At 45.5% G+C, this 19,688-nt stretch overlaps 1 protein-coding gene across 4 annotated transcripts in view; it reads left to right on the top strand.

The window, feature by feature from the left end:
- The window catches only part of LOC141145657 (uncharacterized), a 121,275-nt gene that overhangs the window by 86,038 nt on the left and 15,549 nt on the right, over positions 1-19,688 (top strand). For 3 of the 4 annotated variants that reach the window (XM_073632493.1, XM_073632494.1, XM_073632496.1), the window contains exons 2-3: positions 4,843-4,969; positions 15,919-16,032. In XM_073632493.1, coding sequence (XP_073488594.1) covers positions 4,843-4,969; positions 15,919-16,032 — 241 coding nt within the window. Of the gene's footprint in view, positions 1-4,621; positions 4,749-4,842; positions 4,970-15,918; positions 16,033-19,688 lie in introns of those variants that run through there. The other variant, XM_073632495.1, reaches the window with a different exon arrangement.

The following is a 19,688-nucleotide window of genomic DNA, read 5'->3' as shown; positions in this document are numbered from 1 at the left end:
CATGTGAGGTATCGCCGTAATCGTTAGAGCGAGAGCAATAAGACCCCTTTCACACTGAGGCGTTTTAGCACTAAAAATAGCGCTATTAAACGCTCAAACGCTCCCCATGCATCTCAATGGACCCTTTCACACTGAGGCGTCCTGCATGCAGCATCTTTGGAGCAGCTTTTGGGCGTTGGAAAAAAAGCTCTTCAAAAACGCCCCTCTCCATTGAAATGAATTGAAAGCGCTATAAAAACGCCTGAATAGCGCCTATAATCCGCCCTGAGCTGTAGAAAAGTCACATGATCTCACAAAAAGGTAAACGTGCAAGCAGAAAAGAGAGCATGTACAACAACAGGGCTGAAATTGTCATATAGGGAGGTGTGGTTGTTCTTTGACACCCATGCTTCAATAACGCTTGTGAAACGCCCGCAGCGTTGCGGTAATTTTACCGCTAGCGTCCTAAAAACGCGGTAATATCGCTAAGGCGTTTTTGAAGCGTCTCAGTGTGAAAGGGGCTGCATCATGCGCACCTCATTTAAAGTCCCAACCCCCCCCCCCCCTCTTTTTCATGATATTAAGGATGGGGGCGCAAACTTTCCCTTGCGTCCCAATTAAAGTCCTAAGTATGCTTTCCCCCCCCCATTGCTTCTAATTCTAGCCCTGGACCTCCTCTGTAACTCAAAACATGCAACCTTTTAGAATTTTTTTTAAATGTCGCCTATGGAGATTTTTGAGGGTAAAAGTTTGTCGCCATTCCATGAGCGGGCACAATTTTGAAGCATGACATGTTGGGTATCAATTTACTTGGCGTAACATTATCTTTCACAATATAAAAAAAAAAATTGGGCTAACTTTACTGTTGCCTTATTTTTTTTTTTTTTTTGCGCTTGTAAGACCGCTGCACAAATACGGTGTGAAAAAAAAGTATTGCAATAACCGCCATTTTATTTTCTAGGGTGTTAGAAAAAAAATATGTATAATGTTTGGAGGTTCTAAGTAATTTTCTAGCAAAAAAAAAATGTTTTAAACATGTAAACACCCAAATCTCAAAACGAGGCTGGTCCTTAAGTGGTTAGAGTGTGTGTGTGTGTGTGTGTATATAGTGGTTTTTATTAGAGGGTGCCGAAACTGAAAATGCAGGATGCACTTGGCAGAAAACCGAAACCTGAAAATGACTGTTTTAAAAAAACAAATTCTATATAAAAATATTTTTTATTGCATTGAACTTTTTAATTAATATCATGAATATATTGTCAGCCATTATCGGCACCTTTTTAGTGCAAGAAAAGCTCAAGAAAAATGCATCCCTTTAAATTTCATGTATGTCTTCACACTAGTCCGTTGGGCTTCTGTTGTGGTGTTAAAGTGATTGTAAAGTCTGTTTTTATTATTTTTATATTAAAAAAAAGAAAAAAAAAACTCGTTATACTTGCCTGCTCTGTAATGGTTTTGCCCAGATCCTCCTCTTCTGGGGTCCCTCTTCGGCTCTCCTGGCCCCTCCCTCCTGTCGAGTGCCCCCACAGCAAGCAGTTTGCTATGAGGGTCATCCGAGCCAAGCTGCAGCTCCCTGTGTTCATTCAGACACGGAGCTGCGGTTTGGCCCCTCCCCTTCTCTCTCCTGATTGGCTAACTGAGTTTGATTGAAACCAGCGGCAGCCAATGGCAGCACTGCTGTGTCTCGGCCAATCAAGAGGGAGTGTGCTAGATGGTCGCCACTCATGGACATCGCTGGCTAGAGATGGGGCTCAGGTAAGTATTTGGGGGGGGGGGGGGTGCTACTGTGCAGAGGTTTTTTTAATCTTAATGCACCTTCAGCCTTTTACAATCCCTTTTTAATATCATGAATTTAAATTTAATATGAATTTATTGTTGCCCATTATCGGCACCTTTAGTGCAAGAAAAGCTCAAGAAAAATGCATCCCCTTAAATTCTATGTATGTCTTCACACTGGTCCGTTGCGCTTCCATTGTGGTAAAAATCTTGCTTGCTGCATTTTTGATCAGTTTAAAAAAAAAAAATGCAACAAAACGGACCTCCCTGTTGAAATGCAGTGAAAACGCAGCAAAGACTCATCAAAAACGCATGTTTTACGTTTTTGATGCGGTTTTTGAGTCACACGGCCTATGAAAAACACACCATAAGCACAGCATTTTTTGTGCGTTTTCAGCACCATTATCGGCACATTTTCGTTATCGACAAAATGCCGAAAACACATTTTCGGCGAATGTTTCGCCTGACGAAATTTCGGTGCATCTCCTAGTTTTTATATAATTTCTTTCTTATGGTCCCAGCCACAATACAGTCTATTGTATTGCGTAGCTCTTTACACATCTATTTTTATTTATTTATTTATTTATTTATTTATGCTTTCAAGGCTCTGCCTTTGCTTCTTTGATGTGTCACTCTGTTATACAGTACAAGTGGCCTTTATCCTGCATACCGGTTTCCACTATGGCATCCTCTGGGTTAATGTTGTGATTCCACACACTCATAGCATAATATTTTGTAGATGTGCTGGGAGTAAAGATGGACAAAAAGTTAGAGGGGTTTTTAAACTAGGCGACTGAGGGGAGGGTCCAAGGGTAGAGATGGTCAGCGCGGAACTTAGTCCAGGGGGTAGTATTGGGGGCATTAGTGGTAGGTTGACTAAAGCACATAAACCCAAGGTAAATATAGTAACAAGTTCTAGTTGCAATCGCGGAACACCAAATAAGAGGATAGTATGCAACCGGTGTAAACTACGTGGCATGTTCACCAATGCCAGGAGCCTGGAGGACAAGATGGGTGAACTGGAGATACTGTTGTACGAGGAAGATTTGGATTTTGTGGGAATTTCAGAGACTTGGTTCAACAGCTCTCATGATTGGCTGGCAACCATTCAAGGGCATACCCTTTATCCCAAGGATAGAGAGGGTAAAAAAGGGGGAGGGGTATGCCTATATATCAAGAATAATGTACAAGTGAATGTGAGAGATGAAATCACTAAGGGAGCTAGGGAGGAGGTGGAATCCTTATGGGTAGAGCTCCAAAGGGATAAAGCTAAGGGGAAAATAATACTGGTAGTATGCTATAGGCCCCCTAACCTGAGGGAGGAGGGGGAGGCGGACCTCCTATCACAATTTGGATTAGCTGCAAGGATGGGAAGTGTTATCATAATGGGGGATTTTAATTATCCAGACATATACTGGGTGGAGGGAACCACGCATTTGTCTAAGGCTCACCAGTTTCTAAATGTCTTGCAGGACAATTTTCATGGGTCAGATGGTAGACGCACCAACTAGAAATAAAGCGTTACTAGATCTACTGATTACCAATAATACAGACCTGATCACGGATGTGGAAATACAGGGAAATTTAGGCAACAGCGATCACAGGTCAATTGGCTTCAGTATAAATCACACAAATAGGAAACATAAGGGGAATACAAAGACACTGAATTTCAAAAGAGCCAACTTCCCTAAACTACGAACCTTGCTAGAGGATATAAATTGAGATAAAATCTTAGGAACAAAGAACACAGAGAAGAGATGGGTTTGCTTTAAGAGCATATTAAATAAGGGCATTAGCCAATGCATCCCATTGGGTAATACATTTAAAATCGCAAACAAAAGTCCTGGATGGCTTAACGCCAATGTAAAAATGAGCAAAGGAGAAGGCCTTCAAAAAATACATGGTTGAAGGATCATCATCAGCATTCAAACTTTATAAAGAATGCAACAAGAAATGTAAGGTTGCAATTAGGGCGGACCATATTGGTCCCATAAAGAATGAGGAAGGACATCTGGTTACAAAGGATGGGGAGATGGCGAAGGTATTGCATTTATTCTTCTCCTCAGTCTTCATGAGGGAATCGGGGGCTTCAGTAACCAAAACTGCAGTGTTTATCCTCATGACACAACACAGGAAGCATCTCTATGGTTAACAGAGGACAGAATTAAAATTAGACTTGGAAAACTTAACATTTATAAATCACCGGGACTGGATGGCTTGCATCCGAGGGTACTCAGTCAAGTAATTGTCAGACCGTTGTTCCAAATTGTTACTGACGGTCTACTGACTGAAATGGTACCAGCTGATTGGAGAAAAGCCAATGTAGCACCAATATTTAAAAAGGGCCCAAAATACATCCCTGGGAATTACCGACCAGTTAGCTTAACATCAATAGTATGCAAGCTCTTGGAGGGGATGATAAGGGACTATATACAAGATTTTAGTAATAAGAACGGTATCCTTAGCAGTAATCAGCATGGATTCATGAAGAATCGTTCTTGCCAAACCGATCTATTAACCTTCTATGAGGAGGTGAGTTGCCATCTAGATAAAGGAAGGCCCGTAGACGTGGTGTATCTGGATTTTGCAAAAGCATTTGACACAGTTCCACATAAACGTTTACTGTACAAAATAAGGTCTTTTGGCATGGACCATAGGGTGAGTACATGGATTGAAAACTGGCTACAAGGGAGAGTTCAGAGGGTGGTGTTAAAGGGGGAGTACTCGGAATGGTCAGGGGTGGGTAGTGGGGTTCCCCAGGGTTCTGTGCTGGGACCAATCCTATTTATTTGTTCATAAATGACCTGGAGGATGGGATAAACAGTTCAATCTCTGTATTTGCAGACGATACTAAGCAGCAGCTCTTGGTGGTCTACCTGACCCACATCTATTGGTGAGTGACATGGACAGTGATGGATGATTGACATAGCTCACTCCTTGTAGAGAGGTTTTGAAGGGACTTTCTGAACTTTGCATAGCTGCTCTATTTTCAGGTTAGCAATAGCCGTTCTCAGCCAAAACCTTTAATATCTAGTATAGAAATTGTGTGCTTCTCAGACTGACTGATTTGCTTTCTTCTTTTTCTAGATGCATGTGACGTTCAATGATGTCGCTGTGTACATGACGGAGGAGGAATGGCGGAAATTGGACCCTGGGCAGCTGCAACTATACAATGAAGTCATGAATGAAAACTATGCCAGTTTACAGTCCCTGGGTAATGATGGATACCTTTTTAGATGACGGACACACAGGGCCAAAAATTTATTTTCTTTATGCTAATGCAGTACCCATACTCTGTCACAACATACGCATGTACCATAACATAATGGAGACCAGAGCAGTGAGTACGTCTTTAGGGAGAGTAGTAGAGGAAATCTAGTAGTTTAAATGTTTTTTCTTAGCTGTAGGGTCAATGTTAAATGTAACACAATTCAAAATAATATGCTTGCTCTGTATAAAGACCCTTTTTGTGGCCAGAACTGCAAAATACGTGGTGCTTCCACAGGGCAGCCATCAGAAATTTTTGGACGCCTTACACAGCTTTAGACCTGGGCCCTCTGCCCCGCCCTGAGCCTGACCACCAATATTCCCCAGGGCTTGCCTATAGGCCATCCTACCGAATCCGCACACCGGCCACCTCACCTGTACGCACTCAGCCCCCCCTCAATCCTGTATATATGTCAACCCCCTCACACCTGTATATTTGTCAGCCCCCCAAACCTGTATATTTGTCAGCCCCCCCCCCACACACACACACCTGTATATATGTCAGCCCCCCCCCCCATACACACCTGTATATATGTCAGTGCCCCCCCCACACATCTGTATATATGTCAGCCCCCACACACACACCTGTGTATATATGTCAGCCACCCCCCCTACACACCACTGTATATATGTCAGTGCCCCCCCCACACACACACACCTGTATATATGTTGCCCCCCCCCCCATACACCTATGTATGTGTGTGTGTGTGTGTGTGTGTGTGTGTGTGTGTATATGTGTATATATATATATATATATATATATATATATATATATATATATGTGTGTGTATGTATGTCGGCCCACACACACCTGTATATATGTCAACCACCCCCCACACACACCTGTATATATGTCAACCACCCCCCACACACACCTGTATATATGTCAACCACCCCCCACACACACCTGTATATATGGCAGGCCCACATCCACAAATCTGTACACACACAAGCCTCTGGCCCCTCCCTGTACACAAACGGCCCCCCTCCCTTTCCTTCACAGCCCCTACTTGTAACTTCCTACCTGGTCCCAGCTCGTTTTTACAAAGCTGACATGTTGCTGAGAAACTTAGTACAGGCAGATCACTGTCACACGAGGGGTGAACATGCACATAGTAGCCAGAGGTGGCAGTAAAGAGCTTGATGTCTAAAATCAATGAAACGAGAACTGCAGAAACTGTGAGATCGTTTCTATACTGCACAGCCCGGCTCCCTTTCACCACTCCTGCCTTCTTCTGGTCTGGGCAGGCCCCTTACAGCTGTAACGGCTGTACCCCCCGATGGCCCTGATGGCAGCCCTGTGCTTCCACATATGGAGGAGCGTGATATCTCCTCCCATAATGCAGTCCCTAGACCCAGGCACTGGTCATATGATGAAGGGGGTGACATCACTGCTCCGACAATGGCTATTTTGGTGGTGCAAGACATTAAGCAATGCTGTTACCTTGTTGTTAGTAGTACCTCTTTTGTCTCTCTTGTACTTTAACTTTGTTACTGGGCCTTTTTTGAACCACCTTCCGACCACTCAAAGTAAATATACTGCGATCGGGCAGCAGATGCAGGCACAGTCGCATACATGCACATGACCAGCCTTCTTCTGGGTTTGTGTTCTCTGCCAACCTGTGCTGTGATTGGACGCAGCACGAGTTTGGCAGCAGATTTCAGCCAATGATTTTAGCTGAAAACTGCTGATCAACTATGTCCACTCACACGGAGTTCTGTGTTTAGGTACAAACAGAGCTCTGTGTACATAGTGAACAGTGATCTGGCTGTTTCTTCACCCAGAAAAGCAGGGAGAAAAAACAGCCAGATTAGTAAGTAAAAGCAGCACACAATACACGTGTTAGGCCACAGTTAAACCCTTGATTGCCCCTAGATGTTAACCCCTTCCCAGCCAGTGTAAGTGTACAGTATTATCACTAATCACTATATTAGTGTCACTAGTGATGTCAGTGTCAATTAGTGACCCTCCCAGCCAGTGTCTGTTAGCGCCAGATTGCACACCACACTATCACAGTCTCACTATTAGTTGCCAATCACCGCCATTACAGTATAGCGTCTATAGCTGCATAAATTCCAGCATACATACTGTAGTTTGTAGATGCTATAACTTTCACACAAACCAAAATACAGTTATCAGGATTTCTCTTAAGCGCCTTCCAGGACAGCCCATGAGGGCTCTTCCTAATAGGACAGGAAACGCGTTAACTCCCACCAGATAAAAGGGCGGTCCTCCAGGCCCGTGTCCGTATTAGTGTTTCCTACGGGGGGGGTTTAACATGTTTCCTGGAACTGGTTCACCTAGGTCTCATGAGCACGGCTCCTGTGGCGTTTTGGGGTGGTATTCCTACCTTCTTCTTAGGTCCCAGAGCCGCACATCCACCAGGGGAGTAGGCTTGTGGCTACTGTCCCTGCTTCTCAGTGCATGGGGAATGCCAGCACCGCGGTGTATGTCGGAGCTCCAGTCCACGAGCCGCATGGCAGCAGTCGGCTGTTTTCTCCCTGTTAAACAGCGTGGCTGGAGTGTGCAGGGGAAGAGAGGAAGCTGTGCGTGGTTCCAAGCTGGCCCACAGGAAGTACCCAGAAGGGTCACTTCCGGGGCGTGTGATGTCATCAGCGGGCGCCGGCGACGCTAGTTCCTGTCTCTAAACATCGCGAACGGGGACGCTGGGAAGCTGGCGTTTAAAAGAGTGAAACCCGGCAGAGACTTCGGACCACTACAGGGGCGGAATGGACTCCTCTGCGATACCTGCACAGGCAGCGGAAGCAGGCCCTAACACCAGCACCCCACAGGTAAGCCTGAAGTGTATTTTTACCTACTTGCACATGCTGTGAGTGTTCTCCTCCTTGTAACCAGTAGGGACTAGGTGAAAGGGGCACATTTTTCCTTTCCTCCTGCACAGGGTGCTATGGAGTGTATGTGGCATAAAATTTATTGGGGTCATTTTGTTCTCTTGCAGGCCAAGACTTAGGACAAGGCCCAAGCGCAGCCACCAAAAAGGAAATGTGTGGTTTGCGAAAACAAATTGAGCTGCTTATGGAGCAAAGCAGTTTGCCGCACCTGTATAGACAGCCTAGTTAAGGATGACCCGGTAGTCTCCTGTCAGAAAATGCTGACTTCTGTTAGAGATGAGCTTACGTCTACGTTTAGCTTGTTTAAAACTCTAATTGACAAGATTCAAGTCCCCTCAGAGGGTCCATCTCCAGTTAGGACTTCAGCCAGTCCTAGGGCTCCACAACAGAGTGCGGAGAGTGAAGAATCTGAGGCTGAAGCCGGATCTGCCCAGTCTTCTCCGGAAGAATCGGGGTCAGTTACAGGGCCCAGGGATGAAGAATTTGCAAGGGGCTCGAAGTTATCATTGGAAGATGTAAATGACTTATTAAAGGCTATCTATAGGACACTTGAAATACAAGAGGAGAAGGTACAATTGTTTAAACATCACCTTATGTACAAAGGTTTGCATAAGAAAAGGCTAGAGTTTTTCCCGCACATAGTTCCCTTGATACTATCAAGCTGGAGTGGGAAAATCCAGAAAGAAAACCTTTCTTTTCTGGTAACCTTAAAAGGTTTCCATTTGAACAGCCATGGAACAAAAATCCTAAGTTAGACGCACCTCTTTCAAAAGTTTCAAAAAACCTAGCGTTTGACAATATGGGCATGCTTAGGGATCCGATGGATAAAAGAGGATGTCCTTCTTCACAGAGCCTGGGACTCAGCCATTGGGAATCTTAAACCAGCTCTGGCCTCCACTTGTGTAGCCAGAAATTTAGAAGTATGGTTGACACAAATGTAAACACACTTGTTGGCAGGTTACCTCTAGAGAACAGATTCTGAAATCTTTCCCTCTCTTCTTTCGTGCAGTGGGGTTTTTGGCTGATTCTTCCGCAGAGTCGGTAAGAATGACAGCTAGGACCTCGGCCTTAGTGAATTCGGCCAGAAGAAGCATATGGCTTAAAACCTGTTCAGGCGATGCTGCCTCAAAGTTGCGCCTATGTGGTCTTCCCTTAGCAGGCGATCATCTTTTTTGGCCCAGGTCTGCAGGAGGCGCTGGAACGCACGGCCGATAGAAGAAAGGCCTTTCCAGAGAATAAGAAAAAGCCGACAGCCAGAACGTTTTTGCCGTGGCCAAAGTAGGCAGCAAGGTCCTAGAGAAAGGGACAATAGGCCCAAAAATCATTTGGACAGGGCACAAGGGCAGAGGTAAAGGGGGCGTCTTGTTTAACCCTCCTCAACAACCCGCCAAGCCACAGTGACTTGTGCCTCCCAGTGGGAGGAAGATTGAGGGCTTTTCTCCCACAGTGGGCAGCAGTCACCTCAAGTCCATTCATCCTGGACCTAGTGACCAATACAGGTCTGGTACAGGCTGGAATTTTCTTGCCATCCACCAGAGCGATTATTGGTCACCTTCCCTCCCCAAGATCGGGTAAAAGCGAGGGCCCTGGGTCTCCCAATTGGAGACTTGTTGGATCAAAATGTCCTGATCCCGGTTCCCTGGTCAGATCAGGGCAAGGGATTTTAATTCCATATATCTGTCATCAGAAAACCGGCAGGAAAATATCGGCTTATCCTGAACCTCCGGTCTCTAAACCGTTCGATCAGGTACAAGCACTTTCGTATGGAGACGGTGTTGTCAATCAAAAACCTGCTTTACCCAAACTGCTTCATGGCCACTTTGGATTTGAGGGATGCCTATCTGCACTTCCCTATCCATCCAGCCTTCCAAAGATTCTTGAGACTATGGGTCAAGATGGGAACAGAGATTCGGCACTTTCAATTCCAAGCCCCCCCTTCGGTCTGTCCTCAGCCCCACGCATTTTTACAAAGGTGTTGGGGGAGGCGCTGGCTCCCCTAAGGTTAAAGGCGATAACTTTTATCCCTTACCTGGACAACCTTCTAGTGGGGGCGAAGTCATTCCAAAAGTCTCAAGACTGTACAGAACTTCCTTCAATCTCTAGGCTGGTTAATAAACAAAGAGAAGTCTTTCTTAATTCCGGCCCAGAAAGTGACATATCTGGGGTACGAATTTTGCTCAGTAGACCAAAAAGTTTTTCTCCCGCAGGAAAAGGTCTCAAAAATGATGCAAACAACGTCAGCCTTACAGACCAATCAGTCGGGAGAGAGGTTTCAAGAGCAGTGGGTCTGATGACCTCTTACTTTCCCGCAGTACCATGGGCAAGATTACATCAACTCCCATTACAGCTGTTTCTACTAAGGAACTGGGACGGAGACGCAAATTTCTTGGAATCAAGGGTCTTGTTACCCTCCAGGGTAAAAAGAAGCTTGTGGTGGTGGAGACACCTGCACCTAACGAGGTCTATCATGGTCCATTCCTATATCCCATAGGATCACAATGGATGCGAGTTCCTGGGGATGGGGAGCCCACCTCAGCAACACAATGGCACAGGGAGAATGGTCCTCAAGAGCTTAATTGAATCAGAGAGCTTCAAGCGGTTCAGAGAGCCTTGCAGGCATTTCAGATGAAAATCAGGGGTCACAATCTCCAGATTCTATTCGACAATATCACTAAGGTTGCGTACCTCTACAAACAGGGAGGTACAAGGAGTCGGATACTTCAATCTATCGCCCAGGAGATTTCATCATGGGCAGAAGGGAATCTAGCCTCAGTTACTGCAGGGCACCTGAAGGGGGCACAAAACTGTCTGGCAGATTATCTCAGCCACTACCGGGTATTTCAAGACAATTGGTCCCTTCATTACGAAATCTTTGCGGGTTTCACCGACAGATGGGGATGTCCCAAAGTGGACCTGTTCACAGAACAGAACAGTCGCAAGACAGAGAAGTTCTTTTCTCTGAACCCAGAGAATTGATCATTGGGGATCGATGCTCTGGTGAATCCGTGGCCATTCGGCCCCTGTTAGGCATTCCCGCCGATCAGGCTAAGTCCGGAAGTTTCTTCTAGAAACAGATCTTATCCTAATAGCCTCTTTCTAGCCCAAGAGGCCATGGTTTTTACAGACTCTGGTCTCAGAGCCTCCACTGAGTCCTCTGAAGAAAGAAGACTTATTATCGCAGGGTCCAGTGTTGCACCCACAGGTGGTTTCCTTAAGCTTGAAGGCCTGGTATCTGAAGAAAAGATACTAAGTGCCCAGGGGTTCTCTGACAAAGTAGTCAAGACCCTGGTAAATTGCAGAAAATAAGTCACTAGAGCCATATATTCCAAGGTTTGGAAGAAATTGAAACTCATGGTTATCTGGAAATCAAAGATTTAACTCATGATGATGTTCCTTCAATTTTGGAATTTTTTCAAGAGGGTGTCGACAAAGGTCTTTCAGTTAGTAGCTTAAAGGTACAGGCGGCAGCTATCAGTGTTTTTCTCCAATTTTCTCTCTTGGAAAATCCCACTATAGCTAGATTCTTCAAATCAGTTTCTAGGTCCAGGCCAGTAGTGGTTAGAAGTTGTCCAACCTGGGACCTGTCCCTGGTGCTTCAAACTCTGGTATAATTCCCTTTATAGATCCTAGAGGTTATTTCAGTTAAGTTACTTACCTTAAATCTATTTTTCTTGTGGCCTCAGCTCGTAGGGTAAGTGTGAGTTACAGGCCCTATCGGTGAGGGAGCCTTTCCTCTCAATTTTTGAGGATCGGGTTGTTTTGAAAACTGATCCAGGATTTCTGCCTAAATTGGCCAGTACATTCCACAGATCCCAGGACATTGTACTGCCAACCTTTTGTAGTTCGCCAAAGGGCAACCAAGAAAGAAAATTTAGTTTTTTTTTTTTTAGACGTGAGAAGAATTCTTCTTGTCTACCTTGAGGTCACCAAGACCTTTAGAATAACAGACGCCTTGTTCGTCCTCCTTTTCAGGAGCACACAAGAGAAAGAGTGCATCTAAAGCCACCTTGGCTAGATGGATAAAGCAAGCTATTGCTGAAACTTGCAAATTAGGGACGTTCCTTCACCCTTTGTCACTGTGCACTCAACAAGAGCCTTGTCTGCATCTTGGGCTGAGAGGGCAGGGGGCAACAAAACATGTAATCAGGACACTGATCATCAGTGCGCCAATTACATTATAGCGCCAACGGTGTCACCAATCAGTGCTCCCCACTGCCCACAAGTGCCACCAATCAGTACCCATTAGTGATGCCAGTCACTGCTGCCTATGTTGGGTTTACCTCATATTCTAGTTACTGGACTGCCATCCCTAGGTGCGCATGAGGCCCAGTGGCGGTGCGTCCATAAGGGCGTACAGGCACCACCCCCTCTTTCCAGCTACCCCCTCTATGACCAATGGTATAGCATGAATGGCATAGCATGAATCTATCCATGGCCACTGCTGCCACCCCCTATTCAGGAGCCTGGCCCTTTTTCGGGGACCTGAATTACAGCGACGGGGGGGGGGGTTGAAGCATCTGGTAGGCGTTGAAAAAGGTGACCTGCGAGCGCCATGCTTGGCGCTCGCAGTTCACCCAGGTGTGTTAAACAGCGACTGAATATTCGCTTTTTTAACACTAAACCGCCTCTCCGCCAATCAGGTGCTTGGGTCTGTTACCCATCACTTGATTGGCTGAAATGACAGGCGCTGGGATTGGACGCCAGGCGTTCAATCGTCTGTAGGAGAAGAGGGGAGAAGACTCATGGAGGACACCACTCGCCGCCTTTACCCGCTGCCGGGCGGGGGGGGTCACAGTGGCAGCATTCGATGGGCACAGTGGCAGCATTCGATGGGCATGGTGGAAGCGTTTGGGCACAGTGGCTGTGTTTGATGGGCACACTGGCTGCGTTTGGGCACCGTGAGGCTGCAATTGGTGATGTGGGTTTTTTTTTTTTTTTTATCGTGATTGCGACATTGTGGCGGACACATCGGAAACTTTTGACACATTTTTGGGACGATTGACAATTATACAGCGATCAGTGCTATAAAAATGAACTGATTACTCTATAAATGTCACTGGCAGGGACGGGGTTAACATTAGGGGGCGATCAAGGGGTTAAATATGTTCCCTGACTGTGTGTTCTAACTGTAGGGGGAGGGGACTGACTATACGAGATGACAGATCGTGGTTCCTAGCTATTAGGAACTCGTGATCTGTCTCTCCTCACAGAACAGGGATTTGTGTGTTTACACACACACACACGTCCCTGTTCTGCCTCTCGTGCCAGCGATCGCTCGTGGTCGGCGGTCATCGCGACCGTCGGCCACGAGCGTCGGCACCCCCACAGTGCAGCGCGCGCCTGCTATCCTGCTTAAAGGAGCCGACGTATAGCTATGACGGCTCGCGGGAACATGCCGACCTGCCGCAGTATAATGACGGCAGCTGGTCGGCAAGTGGTTAAGGCTGCATTCACACCTGAGCATTTTCAGCTCATAAAATGCCTTAAAAACGCCCAACAAGCAAAATCACATTAATTTCAATGGCACCTGTTCACATCTGAGCGTTTTGTCACCTGAAGCAAAACACCTGAAAAACACCCTAAGCTCAAAAAAGAACATGAGCTTCTTTGGGGCAGACTACAGGCGTTTTTCTGCCTTTTTACATTGGTGACCTGAACAAAATCACGGCAAAAACGCATGACTTTGAACCGCTCAGGTGTGAATGCAGCCTAAAGGTGCCAGAACACACATGTATAAAATAGATTTATTAATTGTACATAAACGTTAAAAAAAAAAAACGCATACAATACTGTTGAATATATTTTTAAAAACAACCAGCAAGGAACATCCAAGCGGAATATGTTTGCAGTTGGCATTCGCTCAACATGTTTCGCCAGATAGGCTTCTTCAGGATCTTCACAGCATTACATATTGATACAACTGAAGTTGAGAACAAAACAGCATATGTACACTCAAATATAATATCAAATACAATTATACAACCATCAACTACAAAAAAGCATATGGAGGGCATCGCACCACGAAATTCCAAGGTAAAATGGATAAGTCTAGAGGCCTTTGTGGGACCTAATTGCTGAAAGGGTAGTCCTCCCTCCTCCCTCCTACTTCTTCCTCCTTCCTCCTTCTTCCTCCTCCTCCTTCCTCCTCCTTCCTCCTTCCTCCTCCTTTCTCTTCTTCCTCTACTTCTTCCTCCTCTTCCCTTTTACATGTTTGATTCCTACAATTGTATATTTATTAAACTAGCTATACTGTGGATACCACTCCTCTTACACCCCTTGGGTGTGATTTGGAAAGTCTGCTCATCTTTCTGGTCCTGATGTTCTTTTATACCAATTTTCTTTACAATTTATCCTCCTCCCTCCCTACACTTTTTTATATATAGGTGCTACTTTTCCAGCTAGGTTTTTACCCTCTGTTTAGATTTGCTGGCAAGGAGGCTGTGTTATATTCATGCATGCCTTGTGAGATATGACTTCATTATTAGGTACATCCTACATGTACGGGCCTCCCACTCCCTGATCTCGAGGGTTAGGGGTGTTGTATTTCCACCTTCGGCTGTTACCTGGTTGGAATTTTTTGGTATGCACATACGGTGTCTGTCCAGCCATCCTTTCCCTGCAGTCAAAGGTTGGGTATCCTAGGTTCTCTCTTGAGAGATTACTTCTCTATTCGGTACATCCTTCATTTATAGACTGCCCTCCTCCTGAACCTGAGGGTTCCACTTAAAGGGGTTGTACACCTTTGTGGTTTTTCACCTCAATGCATTCTATGCATTGAGGTGAAAAACCGCTTGGAGTGCAGCAGCAGCCCCCCAGTGCCCCTGTTTTACTTACCTGAACCCTCCTTTTTCTTGCGCCGGGGACGAGCACACCAGCTCTACCCCATGTTCCTTGTCCTGATTGGCTAGATTGATAGCAGCACAGCCGTTGGCTCCTGCTGCTGTCAATCAAATCCAATGACGCCAGGGGACGGGGCCGGGTTATACATTTGGGCGGAATGGACGCTGAATGCTGGACTCAGGAGCCGGCCCGCAAGCAAGGTAACCTCCTCGGGAGAGCGCTTCTCCTAGAGGGTTATCTGATGTGGGGAGGAGCCACGAGAGCCGTCGGGGGACCCAAGAAGAGGATGTTCGGGGCCACTCTGTGCAAAACGAGCTGCATAGTGGAGGTAAGTATGATATATGAAAAAAAAAAAAAAAAAACAGAAAACGAATTCTTACGATCACTTTAAGCTCCTGGCTATTAACCAGGTAGTGTGTTTTTTTTTTTTTTTTTTTTTTTTTTTATTATACTTTGGTTTGGCAATTTCCCATAATTTTCTTCACCCCTTTCATTTAGCCTTACTTTAGGCATTCTACTCCTTGTACAATTTCCGCATCCATTGGATCTCACAGTGGCTGTTGCCTACACCTCAGACTGCTTTTGGTTGTTACCAATGGTCTACACATTACTACATTCCTGTGTCCCTCAATGGATGATAAATAAAATTTTAAGATTTTTGTACTTTACCTCAATGGACTCCAGGAAAAAGATTTTTACCAGGACCTGCCCCTCTTTGCTATTGGCTTTATGTAACGCTTGCTCATAAAAATGAGGCATCATTCTTGGAGGCGGTGTTATACAGGGGTTGGCTTAATGCTTTTTTTTTTTTTTGCCAATGTCCAAACCTCCTGAAGGCAACAGTATAACCCAAATATCTAAGAATGTCCCTTCAATGGACTCCTAGAAAAGGTTACAAAAATGTGTTTTATTTTCTGCAGAGCACATGGTACGCTGTGTAGAGCAATATGGCAGGTGTGTTCTATAGATGAGAGCGGGTGCTCTTGAAAATGAATGACACCACATTTTACAGCCGGCTTGGTGTGCCACTGTGCGTTGCAATAACATGCGTTTTGCCTTGTGTGTTACCACAACGCTCCGATGTGAACGAACCCTGATAGCATTGCTTTAATACTTCTTTTTGGTTTGTGGTTGGCACGGTTTTGTCTACTAAGTGCAGTATCCATGAACCACTCTGTATGACATCCAATTTTTTTATTTCAGGACTTCCAGTCCCAGAACCTGAAATGTTACAGCGTGCCAAGCAACAGAACTGGAACTGGAAGAAGAGGCCTCTCTACGAAGCTGGAGAACGGTCGTATATACCTCTCCGAACAGGTAAGGGTGGACCTGTCCTGGGGAAATTCCTGCACATGCTTCTGTACATCATTTACTTACAGGTACAAACATTCTGAACCCAACCAGAAATCATCCTTTTAACACTTCCACTCATTTGTCCCCTCCGCACCCCCCCACATTTGGCACCTTTCGGCGGCGTGTGCGCAATGTAACCCCTTCGAGAGAGCGCTTCTCCTAGGGGGTTATCTGATGTCGGGGGACCCCAGAAGAACAGGTACGGGGCCACTCTGTGCAAAACGAGCTGCACAGTGAAGGTATGATGTGTGTGTTATTTTAAAGAAAAAAAAACAAGCCCTTACAATCACTTTAAGTATATAAACAGTAAAAAAGGGAGGACAGACCATATTGGCCCCATAAAGAATGAGGAAGGACATCTGGTTACAAAGGATGGGGAGATGGCGAAGGTATTGAATTTATTCTTCTCCTCAGTCTTCACGAGTGAATTGGGGGGGGCTTCAGTAACCAAAACTGCAGTGTTTATCCTCATGACACAACACAGGAAGCACCTACATGGTTAACAGAGGACGGAATTAGAATTAGACTTGAGAAACTTAACATTAATAAATCACCGGGACCAGATGGCTTGCATCCAAGGGTACTTGGGGAACACAGTCAAGTAATTGCCAGACCATTGTTCCTAATTTTTACAGACAGTCTACTGACTGGAATGGTATTAGCTGATTGGAGAAAAGCCAATGTAGCACAAATATATAAAAAGGGCCCAAAATACATCCCTGGGAATTGGACCATTTAGCCTAACATCAATAGTATGCAAGCTCTTGGAGGGGATAAGGGACTATATAGAAGATTTTAGTAATGAGAACGGTATCATTAGCAGTAATCAGCATGGATTCATGAAGAATCGTTCTTGCCAAACCAATCTATTAACCTTCTATGAGGAGGTGAGTTGCCATCTAGATAAAGGAAGGCCCGTAGACGTGGTGTATCTGGATTTTGCAAAAGCATTTGACACAGTTCCCCATAAACGTTTACTGTACAAAATAAGGTCCTTTGGCATGGACCATAGGGTGAGTACATGGATTGAAAACTGGCTACAAGGGCGAGTTCAGAGGGTGGTGATAAATGGGGAGTACTCAGAATGGTCAGGGGTGGGTAGTGGGGTTCCCCAGGGTTCTGTGCTGGGACCAATCCTATTTAATTTGTTCATAAACGATCTGGAGGATGGGATAAACAGTTCAATCTCTGTATTTGCAGACGATACTAAGCTAAGCAGGGCAATAACTTCTCTGCAGGATGTGGAAACCTTGCAAAAAGATCTGAACAAATGAATGGGGGAGGGGCAACTACATGGCAAATGAGGTTCAATGTAGAAAAATGTAAAATAATGCATTTGGGTGGCAAAAATATGAATGTAATCTATACACTGGGGGGAGAACCTCTGGGGGAATCTAGGATGGAAAAGGACCTGGGGGTCCTAGTATATGACAGGCTCAGCAATGGCATGCAATGCCAAGCTGCTGCTAACAAAGCAAACAGAATATTGGCATTAAAAAGGGGATCAACTCCAGAGATAAAACGATAATTCTCCCGCTCTACAAGACTCTGGTCCGGCCGCACCTGGAGTATGCGGTCCAGTTCTGGGCACCAGTCCTCAGGAAGGATGTACTGGAAATGGAGCGAGTACAAAGAAGGGCAACAAAGCTAATAAAGGGTCTGGAGGATCTTAGTTATGAGGAAAGGTTGTGAGCTCTGAACTTATTCTCTCTGGAGAAGAGACGCTTGAGAGGGGATATGATTTCAATTTACAAATACCGGACTGGTGACCCCACAATTGGGATAAAACGTTTTCGCAGAAGGGAGTTTAACAAGACTCGTGGCCACTCATTAAAATTAGAAGAAAAGAGGTTTAACCTTAAACTATGTAGAGGGTTCTTTACTGTAAGAGCGGTTAGGATGCGGAATTCCCTTCCACAGGCGGTGGTCTCATAGTTACTATGTAACTATGTAAGCATGACTCCCACAGGCAGAGGCATGATGGGACTTGTAGTTTCGCAACAGCTGAAGGGCCCCCAGTTTGAAACCCTAGGGTCTCTGCTAAAAAAAATATATATAATGTTTAGGGGTTCTAAATTTTCTAGCAAAAAAAGTAGATTTTTACATGTAGGAGTGCAGTGTCAGAAATGGTCTGGGTGCCAGTGGTCAAAGCGGAGTTCCACCCACATTTTTCACTCCTCACCATGCAGCCCTAATGTGCATCCTTAAAATGAATTGACAATTTTTAATTTTTTTCTGTTCACTTACCTGATTTAAGTCTATATCTAATTTCACTTCCTCCTTTAGCAGCCATGGCCGTCATTTCCGGTTTTGCATTGGCTCCTGGGAGATCTTGGTCAGCTTGGCATGGCGCTGCTCCCGTAATATTTAACATTGGCGTCTATGGAGATTCTTGGTCAGCTTGGCATGGCGCAGCTCCAGTAACATTTTAAAGTAGTTGTACAGTGGAACCTCGGATTACGAGCATAATCCGTTCCAGGAGTATGCTCGTAATCCAGTACTCGCATATCAAAGTGAGTTTTCCCATTGAAGTCAATGGAAACGAAAATAATTTGTTCCGCATTGACTTCAATGGGATGCAATACCGCATGCGGCCAGAGGCGGGGCGCCGGAAATGGCCGAAAAGGCCCGAGCACACTTCGGCTGACCTTGGCAAACCGTGGAAAGACTCTGTTCACGAGCCTTTCCGAGGTCAGCCGAACTCTCCTCAGGCCTTTCCGTGCATTTCCGAACGGCGACGATCGGCTGAGGCGCCCCCTACATCAGGCCAAAAACGGTACTGCACACCGCTTTGGCCTGAATCCTGCTCGTTTTGTTAGACAACACTCACAAACCGAGTAACCGAGTTAGGATTTTTAGAAATACAGTGCTCATATTGCGAACCGCTCGTTAACCACGTTAGGCGCAATCCGAGGTAGCACTGTATACCCTTTTTGTACATTTTTACCTACAGGAAGGCCTATAATAAGGCTTACCTGTAAATAAAATGAATATCTCCTAAACCTTTAGGAGATATTCACTTTGCATGCAGCCCCTGACGTCAGCGGCGTATGCGATGTGAAGGTCCGGCGGATGCTGCCGGACCTTGCCGGAAAGAATGCTCCCACGCACATACGCGGGAGTGACGTCATCGCTGCTCCAGCCGCTCAAAGCACCGGAGCTGTGAACCCGGAAGACACACCAAGGGGAACATGTCAGCTCCCTCGTCAGTGACCGGAATCAGATGCCGAAGCCTCGTTCTAAGGCAGGGGTCCTCAAACTTTTTAAACAGGGGGCCAGTTCACGGTCCTCAGACTGTTGGGGGGCCGCACTATAGTTTAAAAAAATATGAACTAATTCCTATGCACACATCTTATTTGTAGTGCAAAAAAAAAAAAAAAACAGGAACAAACAGTACAATATTTAAAATAAAGAACAATTTTAATCAATATGAACTTATCAGTATTTCACAGACTCCCCTCATTACAGAACCCCTCTCAATCACAGACCCCCCCTCCCCATCACAGACTCACCCCATAACAAAGCCCCCCCCCACGACAGATTCCCCCCATCACAAAGCCCCCCAACCCAAACTCCTCTCCATCACAAAGCCCCACATAACATACTCCCCCTATAAGACT

The sequence above is a fragment of the Aquarana catesbeiana genome, linkage group LG05 (assembly GCF_042186555.1).
Source record: "Aquarana catesbeiana isolate 2022-GZ linkage group LG05, ASM4218655v1, whole genome shotgun sequence".
Lineage (NCBI taxonomy): Eukaryota > Metazoa > Chordata > Amphibia > Anura > Ranidae > Aquarana > Aquarana catesbeiana.
The sequence above is the reverse complement of the archived record's forward strand: the minus strand, read 5'-3'. Positions and strand labels throughout refer to the sequence as shown.